At 38.9% G+C, this 22999-nt stretch overlaps 1 protein-coding gene and 1 long non-coding RNA gene across 5 annotated transcripts in view; both read right to left on the bottom strand.

Annotated features, from left to right (window-relative positions):
- The window catches only part of TAFA1 (TAFA chemokine like family member 1), a 516763-nt gene that overhangs the window by 493319 nt on the left and 445 nt on the right, over positions 1–22999 (bottom strand). For 2 of the 4 annotated variants that reach the window (XM_021070830.2, XM_084988963.1), the window contains exon 2: positions 20966–21275. In XM_021070830.2, coding sequence (XP_020926489.1) covers positions 20966–21083 — 118 coding nt within the window. In that variant the 5' untranslated portion in view covers positions 21084–21275. The remainder of the gene's footprint in view (positions 1–20965; positions 21276–22999) is intronic. The other 2 variants (XM_021070831.2, XM_021070829.2) reach the window with 1 other exon arrangement.
- LOC146397378 (uncharacterized) lies at positions 9263–14170 on the bottom strand. Its single transcript, XR_014823509.1, has 2 exons — positions 9781–14170; positions 9263–9724 (listed from the first exon to the last, which is right to left on the bottom strand). It is a non-coding gene; the product is annotated as an uncharacterized LOC146397378 (long non-coding RNA).

Below are 22999 nucleotides of genomic sequence, written 5' to 3'. Positions count from 1 at the left end.
AGACTTGAGGAGATATTTGAGAAGAGACTCAAATGTAGCCCATGTAAACATTTTGGAAGAGATTTCCGGGCAGAGCAAGAGCCAAAAACAGAAGTGTCCATCTTTGAAGGGACAACAAGAACGCCAGTTTGGACATAGGAAATGAGCAAGGAGGAAGGTAGTAGAAGCCATCACAGAATTTATGGGGGAAGCTGAGGAGCAGCTGGAATTTGGATATAATCTAAAGTTAGGGAAGTAATAGTCTTGCTGATGGATTGAACATGAATCAGAGGGAAAGAAGGGAGCAGAGGGTGATGTCAAAGTTTTTGATGTGAAGAATGGGGAGGATGGAATTGTGAGGAACCGAGACAAAGACAGCTATGGATGGAAAAGGTTGGAGGATGGGGGAAGATGGGTTTTATGATTAAAATAACTAGCCAAAGAAAAGATGCCCAATTTCAAGAGGGCCCAAAACAGTAAGTCAGAAGATTCAACAAGTGAAACCACAACAACTTGGCAGGGCTTGTTTTGAGATAAATGAAGTGTCTGATAAAACTTTGATCTAGATGACAACTAAAGTAATTTCTAATTCTTAAGTTACCTATGCATGATTTTTTAAGTAACTGAACAAGGTATAATGGAATGTGGGGGGGTGGGGAGAAAGAGATAGAGCACCCTTGCACATGCATGCACATAACGTGCGTGCATGGGCCTAGGAGATGGTCTTGAAAGTTCTTCAAAACCTTGACAAAATAATTACCTCAGACTTATTTCATCACTCAGAGGTGGGAGGTTAGATGCCAAAGGCAGGTTTAACAGAACTAAACCTGACATGTGAATCCTCTTCCTGAACCATCCATGGGAAGCAACACTTGTTAATGACATTTGTGACAGATGTGTTGATGGACTAAGCTAGTCTTGCTATTTTTTCTTCTCTTCCTTTCGACACACAGTGGTAAATTACCACTTTCTCTACCCAGTAACACACATTTATATTTTAGCTAATAAGAAAAAAACCCAGTTTGTTAAAAACAGCTCTCAGGAAGCCTAACTCTCTCCAAACAACTTTTCTTCAGCTAAGGTCACCATGGATTATGAAAGCGCTTAATTTAAGGAAGGAGAGGAGCAATATTACCATACTTCTAGGGTTTGAGAATGTCATTTAGCACCTACAATTGCAGTGCCCTTTGCTATCACTGTTTTCCCAGCTTCATTAATTTTTTTCCTTCCAAAGTTAGTGTCCATCCTTACAAACCTTTTTCTCCTGCTGTCATCAGAGCATTTATATGCATTAATCCATGGCACACAGGTGCATTTGATCTATAACTGTTTTCTGCACCTGCCAACTAGAAACAGATACATTTCTGAAAATAAAAATAAGTAGAATAAAAAATACCTGGGATAACATAAAATAACATATATTTAGTTAATATGCCATATAAATGTTTCATCTAAAGCAAACAGCGGCATCCCAGATGGTACTGAATGTGTTGACCTTTCAGTCACAGGAGAGAATTCTTCATAAAACAGGGATCAGTTCATAGATTAGACTCACACAAATGAGAGGGTGGAGAGAGGGGAGATCAAGTGAGCAAGTAAGATGTTTGCTATGGGAAAGACTCAATGGAGAAAGTGCAAGATCTCCCATGGCCTCCAATATTTGCTTCATATTCACTCACATAAGGAGCTGTGCCTTGTGATGTCAATGCATTCCAAAGTTGGCTACATGGGATTTCCCACTGTGGCTTAGTGGTAACAAACCCAACTAGTATCTGTGAGGATGCAGGTTCGATCCCTGGCCTCGCACAGTGGGTTAAGGATCCTGCATTGCAGTGGTGTAGGTCACAAACGGGGCTCAGATTCCAAGTTGCTGTGGCTGTGGTATAGGCTGGTAGGCTGGCAGCTTGAGCTCCCTTTCTATGCTAGCCTGGGAACCTCCACATGCCATGGGTGCAGCCCTAAAAAGACCAAAAAAAAAAGGAAAACAAAGAAACAAACAAACAAACAAACAAAAAAAAACCACCAAAACCAAAAAAAAAAAAAACAAAAGTCAACTACATGAAAACAAAATAACAAAGCTGTATGCTTGGTGTCGCATCATATTTTGTTTTGCATTTTTAGATTCACTAACTGGATTATCCTCTTCTTCATAGACTGAATAACTGAAATTTCAGGTGCATTATCCAAATACTCAAATGAGCTAAGCTATCTAAGCTTGAATATCAAAGAATGAAGAGAACTGTAACAAAGAATATAGTATTTCCTAACCACTAAGGTATTTATGGTTGCCGTGAATGCTGTTCACCAAATATCTCCTGCTATCTGCCTTCTGGGAAAATGGTAGGATTGCATTTGGTGGTCCCTTGCCACTGGGTTGGTCGTAACGATCAGGTCTGGCAAATGAATTGAGATGTGTCATTTGCAAGCTGAAGCATTTATTTCCCAGTGTACCCTCAAACTATCCTTTTCTGCCATAATGAACAGCAGATGCTGCTCCTAATGCTGGGCGGCTGAAGATAACATGGAGCATAGGCTCCAGCCAGCCCCAGTGGACAGTACCTTTACGAAGAAATAACTTCTGTTGCCTTAAGCCAGTGAAATATGGAGCCAGTCGATGACCACAGCATCACCTAGCCCATTCTGAAACATGTATGTCCTGCTTAATTTTGTCCATTACAACTAAAACTAATGATATTGCGAGAGGCAAAGCATTTTAGTATTATAGTCGTTAAGAACATGGGATCTATAACCAGATTACCTTGGTTAAAATCTCCACTTTACCACCTATTGCACTTGGGCAAGTTATTCACACTCTATGAGCCTTATTTCCCTCATTGGTAGAAAGAAGAGAACATGAGTAGCTAACTTCACAGTGTTAAGTATAAAGATTAATGAAACAATACGGAGGTGCCAGGCACCTACCTCTTAGTACTTAGTAAAAATCTATATTTAATGTATGTGAAAATCTTCAACACAATCAAGAAGGAGTGAAAAATTAATATTTCTCTTCCAAAGTCAGCTTACACTCTTTGTCTTCTATTGTGTTCAAAGCATTTATATGTATTAATCCACAACAAAGAAGTGCCTTTTCACTGGTCTTCTGATCTCCTTCAGATTTTTCTATTGTATCCTCCCTTCTGTCTCCAGAGCTCCTTAATGCTATTATCTTTGCCTGAAATTTACTGCTGTTCAAACTCCATCCATAACTTGGTCTGGCCCTTCCTACTTTATCAGGTCTCATTCAAATCATTTTTTCCACAGAAGACTGGACCCAGATCTTAGACCCTCCCCCCAACTAAATAATCCCTCTAAAGAAAGGAAAGAGGGGTGCATAGATGGTCTTGAAACTCCTCAGGGTGCATAGTAGAAAAACAGGAATGTCTGTCTTGGCAGGAACTCCGCTATATTTATCAAACACTGGATATAAGATTCCAAATACTATGTGAAGCTTCCACTTCCAAATGTTCTATTCTCATGACAACTTTCTTGAATTAGCATTTTTATATTGCTTTCTGTTGATGAATAATACCATACCCACTAGAAAGAACTTTACATCAGATCTTATTCACACAAACGAGTACATCAATAGAGCTTTCTGCTTACAATAATAATAAACCATCCTTCCTTGTTTTCAACAATTTAATTAAATACAATTAACTCTAGTTTGTTTTGGCAACCTATTAATGTCACAATTGAATATAAATAGGCTCATGAAAAGATTATAATTAATAAATCCTTTATACTACTGTAAAAGTGCTCTGATGCTCTGCTTGCTAGAAATACTTAACAGCATTTTTTAAGTATGTTAATGAGGATAGTAAAAAAGGGATAATAAAGTTTTATCAAATAACTCGTCACGACTTCTATAAGGCTTTGACCTCTTCTGTTGGGAGCTCATGCATGTTGGATATGGTTCTTAAGAGACTCTAAAACACTAATTGCAAATTCATCATCATTTTATAATATCGTTAATCCATGCTTCTAACTGTATAGGCTCTTCGCTCATGCTAACTCAAATTCCTCAGAGTCTTAAAACATGAAAAACTGACTGTTGGCACTTCATTTTTGTGGTTGCTTTTGCTAAGTCTCAAAATATAGACACCATGCTACTTAAGGAATCCAAAGATATCATTTTTGTATTCAGAGTAGAAAATATGGGGTATACATAAGAGCACACAGAAATGGTACCCTGGGCTGAAATCCAAGGACAATTAAGTACTGATGTGTTTTTCAGTGTATTCCTGGGTTTCTTCCTTTAGTAGTTGGGTCCTATGATAAAGAGGTGGTGGGTTATTGTAAGGACAACACTACTACTGGAAAAAGAAATACCCAAGGAAGTAGGGATAAGTGGTATAAGATTTACTATTTATAAATATTAAAAAAATTAAGATTTAAACAATGTTAAATTAACAGTTATGACTCACTCTGAGACTCACAAACTACCAAACTTATTGACTACAATCCCTTCATCAGTAATTACCTACTTATCCTGCTTCTGGAAAGAAGGATACAGTGAGTATTGACCTGATCATGATGACTTAGGACTAATTGCCGACCATTACATATTCCAGAGTGAAGACTAGCCATAAAATCCCTACCTCCTGTATATTCTGAGTACATGGCTTTTATTAGCAGAAGACTCAGATGTGATCATAAAGTGAGTCAATTAGTACAAGCTCTAAATTTTCTATATGCGCCATTTTATATAGAATAAAACATTATGGGTATTATGTGCCAATATAAAGCAGTCCTTATATGCCATCTTTGCTTTAACATGCACATATTTACATAACAATATAATGAGATGCCTTGTGCCAGACACCTATTGTACAGCAGGTATAGAACAGACACCATTTCTATTCCTCAAGCTTGCAAGGTGGGAATTTATTTTATTTTATTTTATTTTATTTTATTTTATTTTATTTTAGGGCTGCATCTGTAGAATATGGATGTCCCTGGGCTAGGGGTCAAATCAGAGATGCAGCTGCTGGCCTACACCACAACCACAACAATGCAGGATCTGTGCTATATCTGCAACCTATGCCACAGTTAAGCAGCAACATTGGATCCTTCACCCACTAAGCAAGGCCAGGGATCAAATGCACATCCCCATGGATACTAGTCAGGTTCTTAAGCCTCTCTGGCACAATGTAAACTCCAACAAGCTGGGAATGGGGATTTCATAGATGGGGATCACCATTTCATGAGTGAGGCAGGAAGAGTTACAATGACTTATCCACACCTGGAGTTAATATGATAGACCTAGGATGGAAACTCCTGGTTTTCCTAGTACATCAAGTTGCTCCAATTCATACAGCTTCTTTGCTAAGAGTCACTGGTGGCAAAGAGGGTAAAGTTAGGTAAAAAAACTTAAAGCAAGTCAGCTCTTTACCTGATTCCTGAAGATGATGTAGATGCTACAAACATGGGTGTCATTATGCTGTTCCAGGAACTACTGTACATACTTTGAATGTATTAACATGCTTAACTATTTAAATCACTGTTTAGGTAGAAACATGGAAGCAACTAGAGATTCTCATACCAAGTGAGGAAGGTCAGAAAGAGAAAGACAAACACCATATGATATGTGGAACCAAAAATATGGCACAAATCTAAAATCTAAAATATGGCACAAATGAACCTATCTGCAAAAGAGAAACAGACTCAAAGATATAGACGACATAGAGAACAAACTTAAGGGGCGGGGGGGAAGAAGAGGGATGAATGGGGAGTTTGGGATTGGTAGATGCAAGCTATTACATTTAGGATGGATAAGCAATGAGGTCCTACTGTATAGCTGAGAAAACTATATCCAATCTCTTGGGAGAGACCATAATGGAAGACAACATGAGAAAAAGAATGTAGGAGTTCCCGTCATGGCTCTGTGAAAACAAATCTGACTAGGAACCATGAGGTTGAAGGTTGGATCCCTGGCCTCGCTCAGTGGGTTAAGGATTCAGTGTTGCCGTGAGCTGTGGTGTAGGTTGCAGATGTGGCTTGGATCTGGCATTGCTGTGGCATAGGCTGGCAACAACATCTCTAATTGACCCCTAGCCTGGGAACCTACATATGCCATAGGTGTGGCCCTAAAAAGACAAAAAAAAAAAAAAAAAGAAAAAAAGACTATATGTATATTACTGGGTCACTATGCTGTACAGAAGAAATTGCCTCAACACTGTAAATCAACTATACCTTAATAAAAAGCAAATTAAAAATAAATTACTATTTTAAATGAATAACATGGCCCACCTAGGTGGGAAATTCAATTACATTTATGAACAGCTTCAATCAAGAGTGGAGAATATGTTTCATCTTAAAATTAAACAGGTAACTCCAGGTAAGGTACTTGGCACAGTATTTGACATTACAGATGGTGGATGATGATGGTTCTGGGGATGGTGGTTGTGGTTATTTTTGAAATCATTCCTCCCGCTTTTAACAACTCAATGATGGGAGCACTGTGCTTGGAAGGATTCAGAGGTTGAGTCTAGGTTCAAATACAGAGAGTGACAAAGTTGATTAGCAGTGTCTATAATGGCATGATCATAGGCAGAGCGGGCTATGTGTCAAGAATTTACTACCACTGGCCAGGGGGATATTTTGGAACAAACAAATGGATCTGTTTTGATGATGAGAGGAAGTTTGAAAGGAAGACTTCAGGTCTCATTATGTATGCATTTTCTGCCAAACATATTGAGTTATGAGTCTAGCACATTTTATTTGAAAGAGAGCAAATTCCTGTTTTTGCAAAAAGATACTGCTACAAATGATCAAACCACTTACCAGAAAGGTCAGCCCACTTTACAATATTCTAGATAATTTATAAAGTCTCAACATGATAAATGCCAAAAAATCTTATCAAAAAGTTAAATTGCAGTTAGAATTCTTTTCCGATGTGAATGATTTATAACTTCATTTTAAGTAAAACAGAAAATCTACATTGAGTCTTATAAGTACATATTCATCCTATGTTGCTGCTCCCCCACCAACAGCACAAAAAGGGCCTCCAAAGTCTAAAAATAATTTTATCAGGAGACAATAGCCCTGTAAAAAATACTTGAAAATGAGGTGCTGTTAATCCAATAAGCAAAAGGTATGCTGTCAGCCAGGCCTGTTTGCAAAGCAAAATGAAGATTAAAGCATTATTCAGCCACAGCACTTAAAATTATTTCATGATACAGCCAAGCCCAAGACACAGTTGCCTGCTAATGCAGAACAGTGCCCCCACAACATAGAGATTTGTTTTGTTTTGTAATTGAATTAAACCAAGGCTACCTTACTGATATTCCTAAAAGTAGCACTCTGTGGTAATGCAAAGAGCACCTGACTGAAAGTCAAGGCATAACCCAAGTTTTCCTCTCAGTTTTGTAATCCACCCTTTGTAGTGTTTTACATGAGAATAACTGAATGTCTATGTAGTGTTCAGCTCACGTATTCTATTGGAAGGAATATTCCACATCAGGGCCTACACACCACAGAGACTCAGGAAACCCAGATGTTATTCAGAGGCTGACAGAATTTCCATGTTTACACTCCCAAAGTAGATGACCTTGAACACACAATTGTCTTATTCTTTACAGTGTTCTTTATGGGTAAAATGGAAAGATGTTCTACTTCATAAGTCCATTGTGAGGATTCTTTGTTAGGATAACCCTAAACATAAAATGCTTAGGGCCATTCATTTGTTCACTCGTTCATCAAGTATTTATTTGGCCCTTACCATGTGCCAGATACTGAGTCAGACATTTCCAGACTGCTGGCTTTCCTACCCTCACAGAGCTGACCATTTGATAGGTAAAGCAGTGTTAAACCAGTGATTATTAAAGAGGCATCACTAATAATACTATTGGGGAACTGTAGTTTTCTGCACCATAAACATTTGTCAAATAACAAATACTGTATTTGCTGTGTTGAAAATAAAAATGATTATTTTTAGGTTTTGACTTAGAGACATGCAGTTTCCCCTAATATAATAACTAGTTTTAAAAATCAACTAGTTGTAACATATTGGTATTAGATTACACAAAGTTAACCGTAATTCAAAGGTGCGAAAGGCCCCTTGGGATACAGAAAGTTGGCCCAGAACACTGTTGCTGCCTTTTAGTTAATTAACTGATTTGATTTCCACAGAGACACAAATTGTGGATTTTGTAGCTTCTTTCTTCCAATTTAACTAACTGCCTGTGATCATCAGTATACACTAAGGCAACCTTTATAAAGCAACAACAACAGAATCTTGCTTTCATTTTAACTGCAGTGATATAAAGTTTATCTGTCTAACTTAGGGCCTGTACCCACTTAGGACACTGCCCTGTTTTATTCTACTTACCTGCCACTAGGACTTTAATTGTTCTCTTCCTTTTTGATCAATGAGCTACACTTGACCCTTTCCTACCAGCTGACTTCCTATCCAACATTCAAAGCCCAGCATAAAATCCAGCCCTTCATGAGGGTTTCCCAAATCCTCTCTGCTCAGAATGAATTACTTCAGACTCTATGAACAAGAATACCTGTTTGGTTAGAGCTCATATGACAAATACCTTTGCCTCACTGACATATAAGTAAGAGAAGAATGGAGAAAGGAATCAAAAATTTCTGGAGGTATTAAAAAGAAATTTCTGCAACTCTTAGAGGCTGACAGAATTACTAAAGATCTACTATCTTAAACAGGAGTTCCTAGACGTGTGACTATTTAAACTTTCAATTTGATTTAATCACACTTTGGTTCTTTTTCTTACTTTTTAAATGAAATGTTTCAGGGCCTGCCTTTTTGCACAGGAGAGGGATTCTAGAGATGGTCAGTCAATGAAGCAATAGGGACAGCCAGTCAAAGACTCTCAAATTGCACGCTGGAGTCAATCAATTGATAGGTGGTGCCTGGAGAAGGATTGAAAAAGACTGTGAAATCACATCCAGACTCTGTGGGAACAATCACTGTGATTGATTCCCTGGGCCTGTGATAGATAGAGGGCTGGAGATTGGCAGCATGTAGGCCATAAATCTGCTCTGACTTCTAAACAATCCTGGGAATAGCTGTCAAAAATATTGCCCTACAAATGTTCACCCAGTGACCTAGTTTCGCAAGCACATGTCCAGTGCATGGCATCTTGCATTTTCATCAGATAAAGAGATGTAAGAAGCTACAAAAACAATTCAACTTAGTAAGACCTCACCAGGAAACTTCCAAATAGCATCTTCCCCTGTCTTATTGCTTAGCATTTTATGGCAGAAAAAAAAATGGCTTTGATTTTTTAATTTTTATTTTTTGCTATGTCACAATTCCTTTTTAATTCAGGGTCCCAGTAAGGCTGGTTTCTAGTTAAAATCTCTAAGTAAAACAGTGGTGTTCAAACTTTCCAGATCAGAGCACCCTGAAGAGGTAAAATAGCCAATTCCTACCTGTTTCCCTTCTGATGGGAAAATACTTAGGTAATAAATACTTGGAAAGACTCATTTATGAATCACTTATTATTTTTATAAAATAAGATGAGCCTATTAACATGTTCATAGATTATAAAACAATGGCATAGAGACATAAAAATAATCCAAAAATGTTACTGACATTAAGAATTTATGTTGTATAGGACAAACACATGAAAAAATGCTCAACATCACTGATTATAAGAGAAATGCAAATCAAAACTACCATGAGATACCACCTCACACCAGTCAGAATGGCCATCATTAATAAATCCACAAATAACAAGTGCTGGAGGGGCTGTGGAGAAAAGGGAACCCTCCTGCACTGTTGGTGGGAATGTAAACTGGTACAGCCGTGGAGAAAAGGGAACCCTCCTGCACTGTTGGTGGGAATGTAAACTGGTACAGCCACTATGGAGAACAGTTTGGAGATACCTTAGAAATCTATACATAGAACTTCCATATGACCCTGCAATCCCACTCTTGGGCATCTATCTGGACAAAGCTCTACTTAAAAGAGACACGTGCACCCGCATGTTCATTGCAGCATTATTCACAATAGCCAGGACATGGAAACAACCCAAATGTCCATCGACAGATGATTGGATTCGGAAGACGTGGTATATATACACAATGGAATACTACTCAGCCATAAAAAAGGATGACATCATGCCATTTGCAGCAACATGGATGGAACTAGAGAATCTCATCCTGAGTGAAATGAGCCAGAAAGACAAAGGCAAATACCATATGATATCACTTATAACTGGAATCTAATATCCAGCACAAATGAACATCTCCTCAGAAAAGAAAATCATGGACTTGGAGAAGAGACTTGTGGCTGCCTGATGGGAGGGGGAGGGAGTGAGAGGGATCGGGAGCTTGGGCTTATCAGACACAACTTAGAATAGAATTACAAGGAGATCCTGCTGAATAGCATTGAGAAATTTGTCTAGATACTCATGTTGCAACAGAAGAAAGGGTGGGGGAAAAAATGTAATGTATACATGTAAGGATAACCTGACCCCCTTGCTGTACAGTGGGAAAATTTAAAAAAATATTAAAAAAAAAGAATTTATGTTGTATAGGTTCACCGGGACCATATAAACAATGTCACTAGACTAGACCAGAGTCACCATAAAAATGAGTTTGAAAGTGATGACATACATGTTTTACAATAAGGATATAGAGGAATAATTTCTGAACCACAACTCAAAAATGTCTTTTTTGTTTTGTTTTGTTTTGTTTTTTAGGGCCAAATCCTTAGCATATGGAAGTTCCCAGCCTAGGAGTTGAATCAGAGCTGCAGCTGCTGGCCTACACCACAGCCACAGCAACACAGGATCTGAGCCACATCTGTGACCTACACCACAGCTCATGGAAATGCCTGATCCTTAACCCACTGAGTGAGGCCAGGGATTGAACCCGAGTCCTCCTGCATATTTGTCAGATTTGTTACCACTGAGCCACAACTGGAACTCCCAAGAATGTCTTAAAGTCTAATCTTTAGCAAATTTTAAACCCCAAATATGCAAATACGAGTCATTACAGACTACAGGGTTAATGAAACAGCCCACAGCAAACTTAATTGATAATGATGAAACTAAACCAACACTAATTTATAATTAAAAAGCAAGGACCACAGCAATGGAAAATCAGTAACAACTCAAACACTCAAGATACACTGATAACAAATTATCTCCCTCAAAATTGCATGAACTCTAATTATTTGCATGCAGGCACTTTGCAATGTTTCCAAGAGCTGGCAGCCAGTTTTCTTAGCAGAATACTGAATTGAGGAAGCTCAGTAAACCTTAGTTGCATGTCATTCCGGTAGAATGGTAACTCAGTATACTCATAAACACCCTGCATTCCTATACAAAATGAATGCACCTAAAATCTTAAATCATTCAGCCAAAAGAACAACAACAAAATTCTTGCATTTTAAGATAAATTTATAAGGCACTAGTGGACTGCAAACCTGATTTGAAGAACTTCAATAAAGTATTAGAGAAAGGGTTTTCTTTAAGAATCACTGTGATATCTGATGCTTCCCTCATGTTTTATTACATTTATAGATTACCCTTTCTCCCTAGCTTTAATCTAAAAGAAAGTTCATTGATTTTGAACTAAGATTCAAATGAAACTTCTGTTTAGACCACTGCCTTCATAATACTAACACTCTCTGTTTATCAGACCCTGCAGTGATACCAGTCAGTTGCCTACTAAAGGCTTAGAGACACACAGTGTTTTAGAATGTTGGATATAATCTAACGCAGAGTAGGACTCAATCATAGGCATCATTTGAAAACAGGCCAAAGTAGCTCTGCATAGATGTTCCCCTTTTGGCCCACTGGCTTCACCTCTCTCCACTGTATTGCATCAACTCATGAGGAATCATCAAATTCTGGAGCTGGAGATGATCTTGTCTGAGGTCATTCACATGCAGCCTGCAAGTGGGATGGAGACCTGAGTCCAGTTTTGTTTGGCCCTCTGGACATTTAAAAGATAAAGAAATTACCCATAAAGTTCTAGGTTTCTGACTTCCCTTGAAATATTGTATGATCTGGTCACACTGACCCCATCTCAGGTATAGCTAAGGCTGTGCTATGCCTTCTAGATATGCATGTGCTCTTAAGGCACCACAGTTTTCAGCATTTTGTAATGTCTGGCCTCCAGGCTGATCCAATTATTTTTGTTAACTACTTGGTATTTGCCCTCTCCATCTATGAAGTCATCCAAAAAAACTTTTCAAAAGAACTCTAGCAGAAGGCTTTTTAACTATACAAAAGATATTTTGTATCGCCTCTTGCTCTATCAAGTAGATGAAGTCAATGAATCAGTTCCTTGGGCAGCTTTAGGCTTCCTTACTTGGCAGAATACACTTATACTATTTGTGGAATACATGGATCGCCTCCTTGGAGCTGCTAGGCACAATATGAAAACCGAAGCTTCCTTCCAACCTTCTCATCTGGAGCCTTGCAATTGACAACTTAAGTGAGATGCCAAAAGCTCCAGTGTCCTACTTCTACTCTGGTGCTCTTTCCTCATCATTCTTAGATATAAAAAGGGCATGATGTGGTGCTTTTTCACAAATATTTGCATTTTTAAAGGACATTACACCTTGCCTAGTTGATCAGGAAATATCTACTGAATACCTACACAATTTTATTCACTGAGAAGGAAGATCTGCGGTCCTGCTGACCCTCATCCAGGATATGTCATCAGTTTCAGGAGCACCTGAAATACTCCTCTCCACACCCATTGTGTGGCAACTCATCTAAATATGGGAGCTGGAACTCATTCACTTCAAAGCATATGACTTAATAGGTCCATTCTTCATCCACACGAGTGGGAAATCAGGAAAATCCTCCGGATGTGTACAGACTCAGCTTGTATTTATTCCTGGGTATAAACAAAGCATGCCTAGAAGAGCAGGTCTGGTAAAGGCATGACAAAGGTAAACACAGGTAACTGAATCAAAAGAAAACTTTGGCCTTTGCTGAGGATGGAGGTGCTCCTTCTTCTAGACTGAGGGCGAGGTTTGGTTGGACTCCTTCCAGACAAGGAGGAAGGATTCGCTTAATGAGTAGGCTGATCACTCTGCACATCTATCCATCTTCTGAGACATCACTCATAATATCATTTCTCTTTTCTTTCTCTGGACCTTTATTATATAAAGTTGGGGAAGGAGAAAGAAATAGTGGGCCATGAGAGTTCCCTAAATGCTTTGGGGACATAATCTTTGGAGAATGCAATTAGTTTATACAAATTGTTAACAAAACTCATCTTGTCTTTATCTCAAAGAAAGGAAAGGCTTGCCTGGTATTATTTTCTTCCTGCTGCAAAGATGAATTGAATTTTCTCTTGATATCAAAAGATTTGAAAGCAGGAGCTCCCGTAGTGGCTCAACAGGTTAAGGACCTGACATTGTCTCTGTGAGGATGAGGGTTCGATCTATCCCTGGCCTCGCTCAGTGGGTTAAGAATCCGGCATTGCCACAAGCTGCAGTGTAGGTTGCAGATGCAGCTTGGATCTGGCTTTGTTGAGGCTGTAGCATAGGTCACGGCTGCAGTTTCGATTTGACCCCTAGCCTGGGAACTTCCATATGCTGCAGGTGTGGCCATAAAAATAAAAAGAGATTTAAAAAAATTAAAGGAAAAAGGCCTTTCCATATTTGCTAGGTGGAGTTCTTTTTTGGACCCTCAAGACCACACCTGTGACATTTGCTAAATCCATAGAAAAGAAAACTTACGCTATGACTGAAAACCTTAGGGACTTAAGTTTTTACTGCACTTCTAAGTATATTCTAAGTATATACCATTTTGATTTATGTAATGGCTATCAAATATTAACTAGAGTTAAATATCTATCCAAAGATACTGCATAGATATATCACATACATATATATGTATGTCACATGCATATGTTATACTGACAATTTAATGTTTCTATCATTCACTGTCTCAGTTATCCTCTAATTATAAACACACACAGATACACATGCATCCAACCATATACAAACAAACACTCACACACAAGTAGGAAAAATAAGGGAGAGTTTAAGATTCTACTGGAACAGTCATTCCTTGTTTCCTTAATAATTCAACACACTTCCTGAGTATCTATTGTATGCTAAGTTCTTCATAGAAGTGAGAGAAAAAAAAATGAATTTTATAGGATTCCAAAATTATCTTGGCCTATACTTCTCAAAGCATGTGATAGGAATAGGCTTTGTAGATGCTGTCCAAATTAAAAAAAAAAAAAAAAAGTTTAGAAAAGTTTAGTTAAAACAATCAGGCTTCCTATCTACAAATATTTCCAGAATGCTTGCACACTAACAAGCACTGCAAATCTCCAAAAGAAGAAAATATCATGCAGTGAATGTTTCCCCAATAGTTACTAGCTTTTTTCCAAGGAGCATATTGAGGGGACAGTGTTTTGTGAACTGGGAAATGCTGGCCTAAACATTTTATTGGATTAAGTCTCTTAGAAGGAAAGGGCCTCATAATACTTTGCTACCTGTATTTTCCACTCTTTCCTTAAACTGGCAACCTTGTTTGATACATTTCCAATTTTACCATAAAACTCTATATTGCTACTATATTGAGCTTTTCATTAAAAATCGGTATATACCCATACTAAATATGAAACCCCAAAATACAGAATTACAGCAAGTACAAAGGCTAAGTCATTCCAGGTCTCCCACCAGATTTAACTAACACTAAATAAAGAATGTTTATATCCTTTCTGACATTTTTTTTAATGTAGGTGCAAATATTTATTTTCTCCAAACCATTGGAGGCTGAGTATTCTGTTTCTTGTTTCCTTCACTCAGCAGCAAATCACAGGCACTTTTCCTCAAGAACATATCTCATTCCCTGCAATGGCTACATCGAAGGCCATTGAGCAGATAGACCATGATTTATTTCACCGGATCAAACTCTCTTCTAATTTTTTGTCATTAAGATTATTGTTACAGCGATTAAACCTTAAACATATTTTTTGGCCACATCCATGGCATATGGAATTTCCCAGCCCGGGGATGGAACCAAAGCTGCAGCTGCAAACTACGCCACAGCTACGGCAACACCAGATCCTTAACCCACTGCACTGGGCTGGGGATCAAACCCATGCTTCAGCAGACACCCAAGCTGCCACAAAAACAACGCCAGATCCTTAACCCACTTAACCACAGTAGGAATTACAAATATACATCTTTTTAAACTTGTCCAATCCTTTCCTTAGGATAAGCATCTAGATGTGGAATTGTGTCAGGATTTGTACATTTTACATTTTGGGAAAAACTGCAATGTTGTTTCCTAAAAACTGGTTTGCCAATTTATGTGCTCAAGCTTTGAAATTTTTAACAGAGTTCAAAATTGGAAAAATTTAAAAAGGTATTAAGCTTTCATCTTAAGTGAACTTTAAGAAAAGAACAATTGAAGGCTAGTGCTCATTAGTGCCACTTCTAAAGATTTGCTTGCAGTGTCATAAAATTGAGGCCATAGGCTTGAGCTCACATAAATAACATTAATTATATTGCATTGTAATAATTCTCTTATAAGTCCACAGGATTGGCAGGAAATCATTATTTGCATCTCTGCCTGATTTTGATATTTGGGGGTCTTATCAAATGCCTGTAGCTGCACTCTGACTCTGGGATTAGGTCAATATCATCAATCAGAGGATCAATGGATTATCATCAGCACCAGTTACACCAAATAACAACCTGTCTGCTCCAATCCTTAGGCCAATTCGCTACACTTAGCAATCTGGTATTGGTAGACATTCTTCAAAAGGCAATATGCAACCACTGTTGCTCTCATGATTTCTTTTACCCTACAATTATAAAGCCACCCTGTGTTGTAATGCACCTTAGTATGCCAGTGTATATTCTTTAAGCATCTTTCAATAAAATAATTATTAAACAGTAAGGTAAAAATAAGTATAAGGGACACAAGGATGCTTTTTAATATTTTAACAAAAATCACACCTTAAAATGGATGATGATGGTCACCATGAAATAACTAAGTCACAAATGAATACCTCTAAATACCTAGTTTGCTTCATATACCTTTAAATCAGGCCAAGTATAAGTTACATAGCTAATTCTATTTGGAGTCATCTTTTCATATTTCCATACACCCTTGTCAATAAAATAGCAATGACTCAAGAATAAATGATTCATTAGGCACTTATAACTTCTTGTCTCACATAATTTATCTTTATAATTTTAAATTACTAAAGAATTCCAAAGATCCTTTCTCAGTAAAGTATTCTGAAATGATCCTTAGTTTATTAAGTTTCAAGGACAACCCCCAATACCCAAACCTACACCCCCACACACTTGAAATTAAGTAACCATTAAAATTGCTGTCATCATTCATATTCCCATAAGGGGAAAAAAACTAATCCTATATTAGAAAGCTACACTTAGCAAACCATTCATCTTTTTTTTAATCTATTATACAACAACTGGTGACTAGAAAGAGTTGAAGCTGTCTGTTTTAATATCCTGAAACAACAGAACACCACTCTGAGTTTTCTTTGTTTAGTCTTTTTTAAATTAAGTGTCCTTCTTCAAACTTTACCACATATGTTAAAAAAAACCATGAGTATTCTTCAAGTTATTATGGTAATTTCCTACATCGTCCCCAAAATAAAAATATAATTTATCCAAATATTAAATTATTGATATTATGAATCTGTTAATCTATACCACATTTTACTTATTTGTGTAATTTTAAAATTCATTTTCATTTGATTGACTGTTTTAATCTTCCTTAACTAGTGAGTAACTGAAAATAAATGGTGCGTTCCTAATACTATAAATATGAAAAATAGGAAGCACTTAGGGACTGCAGGGGGATATATTAAAATCACTCCATTTTCTAGTTAACATATTTTCATTCTGTTTGTGTACAAACCCACCGCACTGAGAAGACAGATCACAAATTCCCAGCCTCACAGAAACATTGCTCCAATATCATGTTCTGACAGTAGAAATTGGCCCAAATCTCTTAACTATTTCCCCTAAAGGACCCCGGCTGGCTGGTGCCGTCCAGGTGCAGCCCAGTCTGAATGAGGGGAACATCACGTCAAATTCCACTCATCTGTCAGTGTAGTGGATTATTTCTTGAGAGACTGAGATTGGCTGCTTAGGATCGCAGCACCATCAATCTTACTGTATAGGGGCAGTGGCTCTGCCTCTAAGAGCAGGGAGAGAGGGGAACCAGCCATGCCTCAGCAGGTGAGGAGGCAGCTGGAAAACCTTTCCTCTCCCTCTGTTCAGGGCTCTGAGTGAAAGATGTGTCATTTTTCACATTTCCCAGATACTTGCTATGCACACCGTGTCTGTCTGCTTCTGCTTTATGAAAGAGGCGATTTTTCAAGCTTAGGCAAATGTGGCAAAGCTCAGGGTCTGCTGGTGTCTCATTTTTTCTCATCATGTCACTTGTTTTAACCGATTTGAGAAAATGAGATTATGTTTTTCCTTTTTGCTCATTTATCCGGCTATTTATTTATTTATTTGCTCACTTAAGGGGGGGGGGGTTGTCACAGATAACTGGCCCTGATTTCTCTCTTGTTTTCATACACATTTCATTAGTGTCCCTGAAGATTTAAGACTCACCAAGGGAACCATCACAACTCTCATCACAAAAAGCATATATTTACTCTTAAAATCAAAACAGAAGATTGCATTAAAGAAGATTGTATTCCTGACAGAAATAATCTAGACTATTGCTATGTCCAAGATCTATTGCTTTAATCTTTGCAGCTATTGTTGAAAAACCCAACAAAGTTGAGTAAACCTAATATAAAGAACCATTGGACTTTAGTTTAATATCATTTTCATCTTTCTGCATCTAGAAAGGAGTATTTATAGTTTCTTCATTTCATCAATGAATCTAAAATAGGTCTCAAACATATAAGCACTTGGGGTTGAAATTGGTTTCAGTGATGCAATTTCTTGGGGTATCTGAGGTGGAGATGGACACTGCACTGGTGATAAAAAGCAATATTAAAAGTAGACAATGGAGAAAACAAATACTGAGTTTAATTGCAGCAGAAACTAATGGTGTATTTCCCAGTTTAAAATCACTATATATCTATACATACCTACAAACTTACATATATACACTATATACATATATACACTTGTCTTTTTAGGGCCACATGTGCAGCATATGAAGTTCCCGGGCTAAGGGTCGAATAAGAGCTACAACTTCTGGCCTCTACCACAGCCACCACAATGTGGGATCCAAGCCGCATCTGCGACCTACACCACAGCTCTCTCGGCAAAGCCAGATCCTTAACCTACTGAGCAAGACCAGGGATCAAACCCATGCCCTCGTGGATACTAGCCCGGTTCGTTACAACTGAACACAATGGGAACTCCTAAAATCATTATATTTTGACAATAAACACCATAAAGATACAAGTTGCTACAAGCAGCATAGACATACCACCCCACCAGAAAAATCTAATATATTTACTGATTAAGAGAGACCATTTATGTGAAAGCTCAGTGCAAACTATGCTGTATTTCTTGACTGGGTATATGGGGCACAAAATAAGATAGGTGGCATTTGGTGGTATATGCTAGCCAGGTACCACATAGCTAAATACAATAGCAGGAGCAAAAACAAGATTGTTGTCAACTATGTTGATAATTAGCTGTGAACAGCAAAATGTCACTCATTCAACATCTATGACATGCACATTTGCAGTCTATTAGGTGGGGATACCAGTAATTCCTGATATTCCTGAAGAGTTTTACAGTTTACAGAGCACTTTCAGGAAGTATTTTTATTTGCATTCCCCGCAATATTCCTAAATGGGACACTGGGCCCAGAAAAGAAAAGTGACTTGACCAAGGTCATGCCACTAATGTTTTTAAGTGACAGAGACAATGACCCAGCCTGAGTTATACCATAAACTCCTTTCAGAATGGTTTTGCTGTTCAAACGAGCTCAAGTACTGACATAACTTGAAAGTTTTTGCAAATTATGTGAAGGTGCTCACCCCTCAAAAAGGCCACTTGGAACCCTTATTCTTGCGCTGGGAGACATCCTCTTGGGAAACAGGCTGTAGAGGTGAAATCCGAACAACGACTGCAACGGCAGTTATTAGCTATGTAACCTCAGACAAGTCACCCAGACCCTCAGAACTTCAGTCTCCTGAGCAACAGGGTGGGAAGTTATACCTATTTAGATAAGAATAGAGCCAAGCAATGCAAATTAACCTTGAAAGCCAGCCTAAAAACAACTCACAGGAGCTGTTTGTGTTACGCATGCTAATTGTTAAGTATTACCATGAATTCAGATTTTTCGCGTTATTTGTAGGGCTATGTAACAAGTAAAAGTATATATATTTTATATTATACTATGTTACAAAGCAGATTGGTGATCTACTGATTGCAGTTAATTTAGGGATTCCCAAACACACTTTTTCTTTCTTTTTTTTTTTTTCCTTTTCTGCACTGGAGCCTCGGACTCTGGTGTTGGCAGCTCCAGGCTCAGGACACGCGAGAAAGAAACACCAGCGCGCAGCATCTGCGGAGCGGTTTTCTTGCCCACCTGCAGGGGGACCAGAGGCCCCTCTCCTTCCCTCCTGACCCGGGGCGTGGAGAACAAGGGCGACTGGGGCCCAGAGGCAGACCAGGGCCTCTGCTCCGGAACACAGCCACCGCCAAACCCCTCCTCTCTGAGCGGCTCAAGGTCCAGCATCCTGCACGCTGGCGCGCTCGCCTGCAGCCCACGCTGGAGGACCCGGGCTGCACCCGCGCTGTTTCGATCCTACCCTGACTCACGAAGCGGAGCCTGGGAGGCAGCAAGCAGCACCCCGAGAGGTGTGGCTGGAGGATAGTGCCGAAAAGCCCAGGATCGGTGCCCAGGCTGGCTGCGGAGCCAGGGAAAGGCAGAGACGTAGATGCTGGACCACGCAGCTGGAGGAAGCCGGGTGGATGGGAGGAGGCCAGAAAGGATTTGGAACAAGGTGGAGGCTGGGGGGTGGGGTGGGGATAGAAGTGGGGCCGCCGGGGGCGGGGGAAAGCTAGTTGGGAGTACTAAAGAAGAAAGGATCAGACCTTGGGCGCGCAACTGGCCCCCTGAGCCCAGGAGACGGACTTGGCGATCGGGTGGGAGGGGTGGCGGGTGATGATGCGAAGGTGGAAGTGGAGTAAATGGATACGGAGGCTGAAGCTAAGCAAAAAATGGAAGGCAATCTTTCCGAGAACCAGGGCCGGTGAGGTTAATTGAGCTGGGGGAATGGTAGTGAGAAAGCTGGAGAGGCAAAGGAGTAAAGATCCAGATTGAAGAGTGAGGCCATGGAAATGCAAGAAGTATACTTTGAACAGAAAAACGAAGGAAGCAAAATGCGTCTGGAACTCAAAATTCAATCTAGGGAGGAAAATCACTCTAAAGGGAACTTGTCCCCAAAACTGCGGAAAGAGAGGGGGGGAAAAGGCACTGAGCACACCGGAAGAACAGAAAGAGAAGGAAAGGAGAAAGGAGAGGAGACAAATTAAACCAGACAAGAAATAGTAAGTTACTTTTTAATTTCTTTTTCACTGACAAACTACTTCCAAAGTTAATTTTGGCACTAAAATCTCCACAGAATCCTTAGCCACATACACACAGAGATTACGGTACCTATACTAGATAAAAATGCATCCCAGGAACAGGGACACATTATTTTGTCAGTTGCAAAGATCATATTTTTGCCTCTTTAAAAAAAATCCTCAAGTCTTGGAAGTTATCCCACCTTTTTCAGAATATTTCACTATTGGTCAAAATATCCAGAAACAATTACTACTTATAAGGTGTGTGCAAGGGGGTAGGAGGGCCTCAGAGAAAACCACCTTTTCTGAGAAGTGATTAGAAATACTTTCAAGGCATTTTAGTATGCACCCCCCCTTCCCCAAAGCATCAAGCTGACAATACGTCTTGGAATTCATAGGCAAACTGCCCACACTGTAGCATTTTCTGTCACTTGCCTTCAATTATCTGTTGGAAGACATCAGTGAGACTGGAGGCTGCTTCAGAGCCAGCTTCTGACTTACCTGGTCTGTGCAGGTGATGCTGCTGGAAAGTATGCTGAAGGGATCCATGGCAGAGCAGCATTGCACAAGTACTTATCCACAAATACAGGACCCAGGACATTGCAGAGACCATTGCCATTCTCTAAAGAGAACATTAGACAGGAAGGATTACCCCCAGCTCCGTCAGTCCCACTGATGAGAAAGGGGCATCTCAGACGTCATGGCCCTTTGCTACTTTGCTGGCTAGAATGAATGACCCAGCAGAGGTCATGCCACGAAGTGGGATGGGGAAAATCACTGCTCTGGAGATCATAAATCCATTTTTGAAATTCTGCAAAACCAAATGCCTAGAATTACCAAAATATAGAAATAAAGTTTTAAACAATCAAGGAGTCTGAAACATTGCATCCTGACTAAACATTCTTAAACTATAGTTATTCCAGGCATTGAAAAGCTGCATTCATTCTAACTCATTGCAAGTCTGACATAAGCCTGGAAGGAAAGAGTGGATTTTTTTTTTTATTCTACAATCATAAATTTTTAATTCTGAGGCTGTCTTCTAAACTAAGTAATTGTTTCTCAGAGGCATGTTGTAATCTCCTGATAGAAACCAGTCTTTTGGGCTGGACTTAAAATCAGAAAGAATTGTCTTCAGCCAGAATGAGTTTCAGATCCAAGATTTATGCTTCTCTCCCAAAGCGAGCCATAATTTACAATATTGCTTTGCCTCCTAAGGTTCTATTGTGGCATTTGTTGTAGTGTTGATGAATATGCATATACAGGTGGTGTTATATATTTATGGATGAACATCCACCTTTTCTCAGGTGCTGAAACTTTGACAGCCTTATCTACACCCATAAGGATCTTAGAAGCTACAAAGGCTCAACTGCGCTACATATTGTCCAATTTCTCCAACAACACCTTATGCTTCATTTTATATTTGCCAAATTAATCAAACTTGAAGCATCATCCTTACTCAGCCAGTGATACAGAAGCGTTTTCTACACAAGAATCCAGTTAAGGATATGTTTTTCTTTTAGCCAGAGAAAGCTTCGGAACCAAGATTGTTTCCTTCTTTCTTTCTTTCTTTTTTTTTTCTTTTTCCTATTTTTCCACTGTCAAATCATACACTTGAAGTATTTCAACTCTAGATTTAAAACCTCCAAGTGACCTCCCAGTGTGGCTTCTTTATTCATAGAAATTGGTACTCTTTCAAAACTATGATGTTCAGAAAGCAAAAAATATACTGTGTGTGTGTGTGTATGTGTGTGTATTCAGATAATACAAGATAATTCATGGCTTTAGGAGTAAGAGGTAGTGTTTAAAAAGGGTTTTAGTACTATAATAGACAAATGGTGACAACCATAATTAAGCGCAAAGTAGGAAAACATTATTTTAAACAGCATGGTGCCTTTTGAGCCTGGGTCTGTGACTCAGATGGACTATTCACTTTATGATTAGTTTCACAGCCCACTGTTTACTTTTGTGTACAACAAATTTGGCCTCATTGTCTTCAGAACCCTCAGTAACATAGATGCATTCTATTCAGTAAAGATAAAGAGAAACACCCTTCCTTATGAATTCTGAACTGAATGCATTTGGGGGCCTTTTCAAAATACCCTGCAAATTATAGATAGACAAAACAAAACAAAACAAAAAAACAAAATAGAGGTGACTGTGGCATGCAATGATTGCTTGTGATTTTCAGTTAAAATGAACTAAGAATTTGTCTAAACTTGGAAAAAAGCCTACCACAATCAAAACTTAACAGTTTTCCCATGACTGCTTCCTTTTCTTCACCCCTTTAGATCTTGCACTCAAAAAGACGGCTGTGGCTTGACATGTGCAGCATTTTCCTTCTTTTTCCTTTTTTTCATTTAACTTTCTTTAATTCTCAGCATTAGTTCCAAGGCTCCCGCATATGGCCCTCTTTGCTCACTCTCTTATCAAGAGATTGTCCCTATGTTAATAGGTGTTTTCTACCCCCAAATAATGCATTCAGCCTTAACATAGTTCTCTAGACATGACTGAATAGCTTTCAAATCTGCTTTCTGA

This window comes from Sus scrofa, chromosome 13 (assembly GCF_054392235.1).
Source record: "Sus scrofa isolate SSC_HxYL_T2T_F1_AM1 chromosome 13, Sscrofa_HxYL_maternal_Yorkshire_Landrace_v2.0, whole genome shotgun sequence".
NCBI classification, from domain to species: domain Eukaryota; kingdom Metazoa; phylum Chordata; class Mammalia; order Artiodactyla; family Suidae; genus Sus; species Sus scrofa.
The sequence above is the reverse complement of the archived record's forward strand: the minus strand, read 5'-3'. Positions and strand labels throughout refer to the sequence as shown.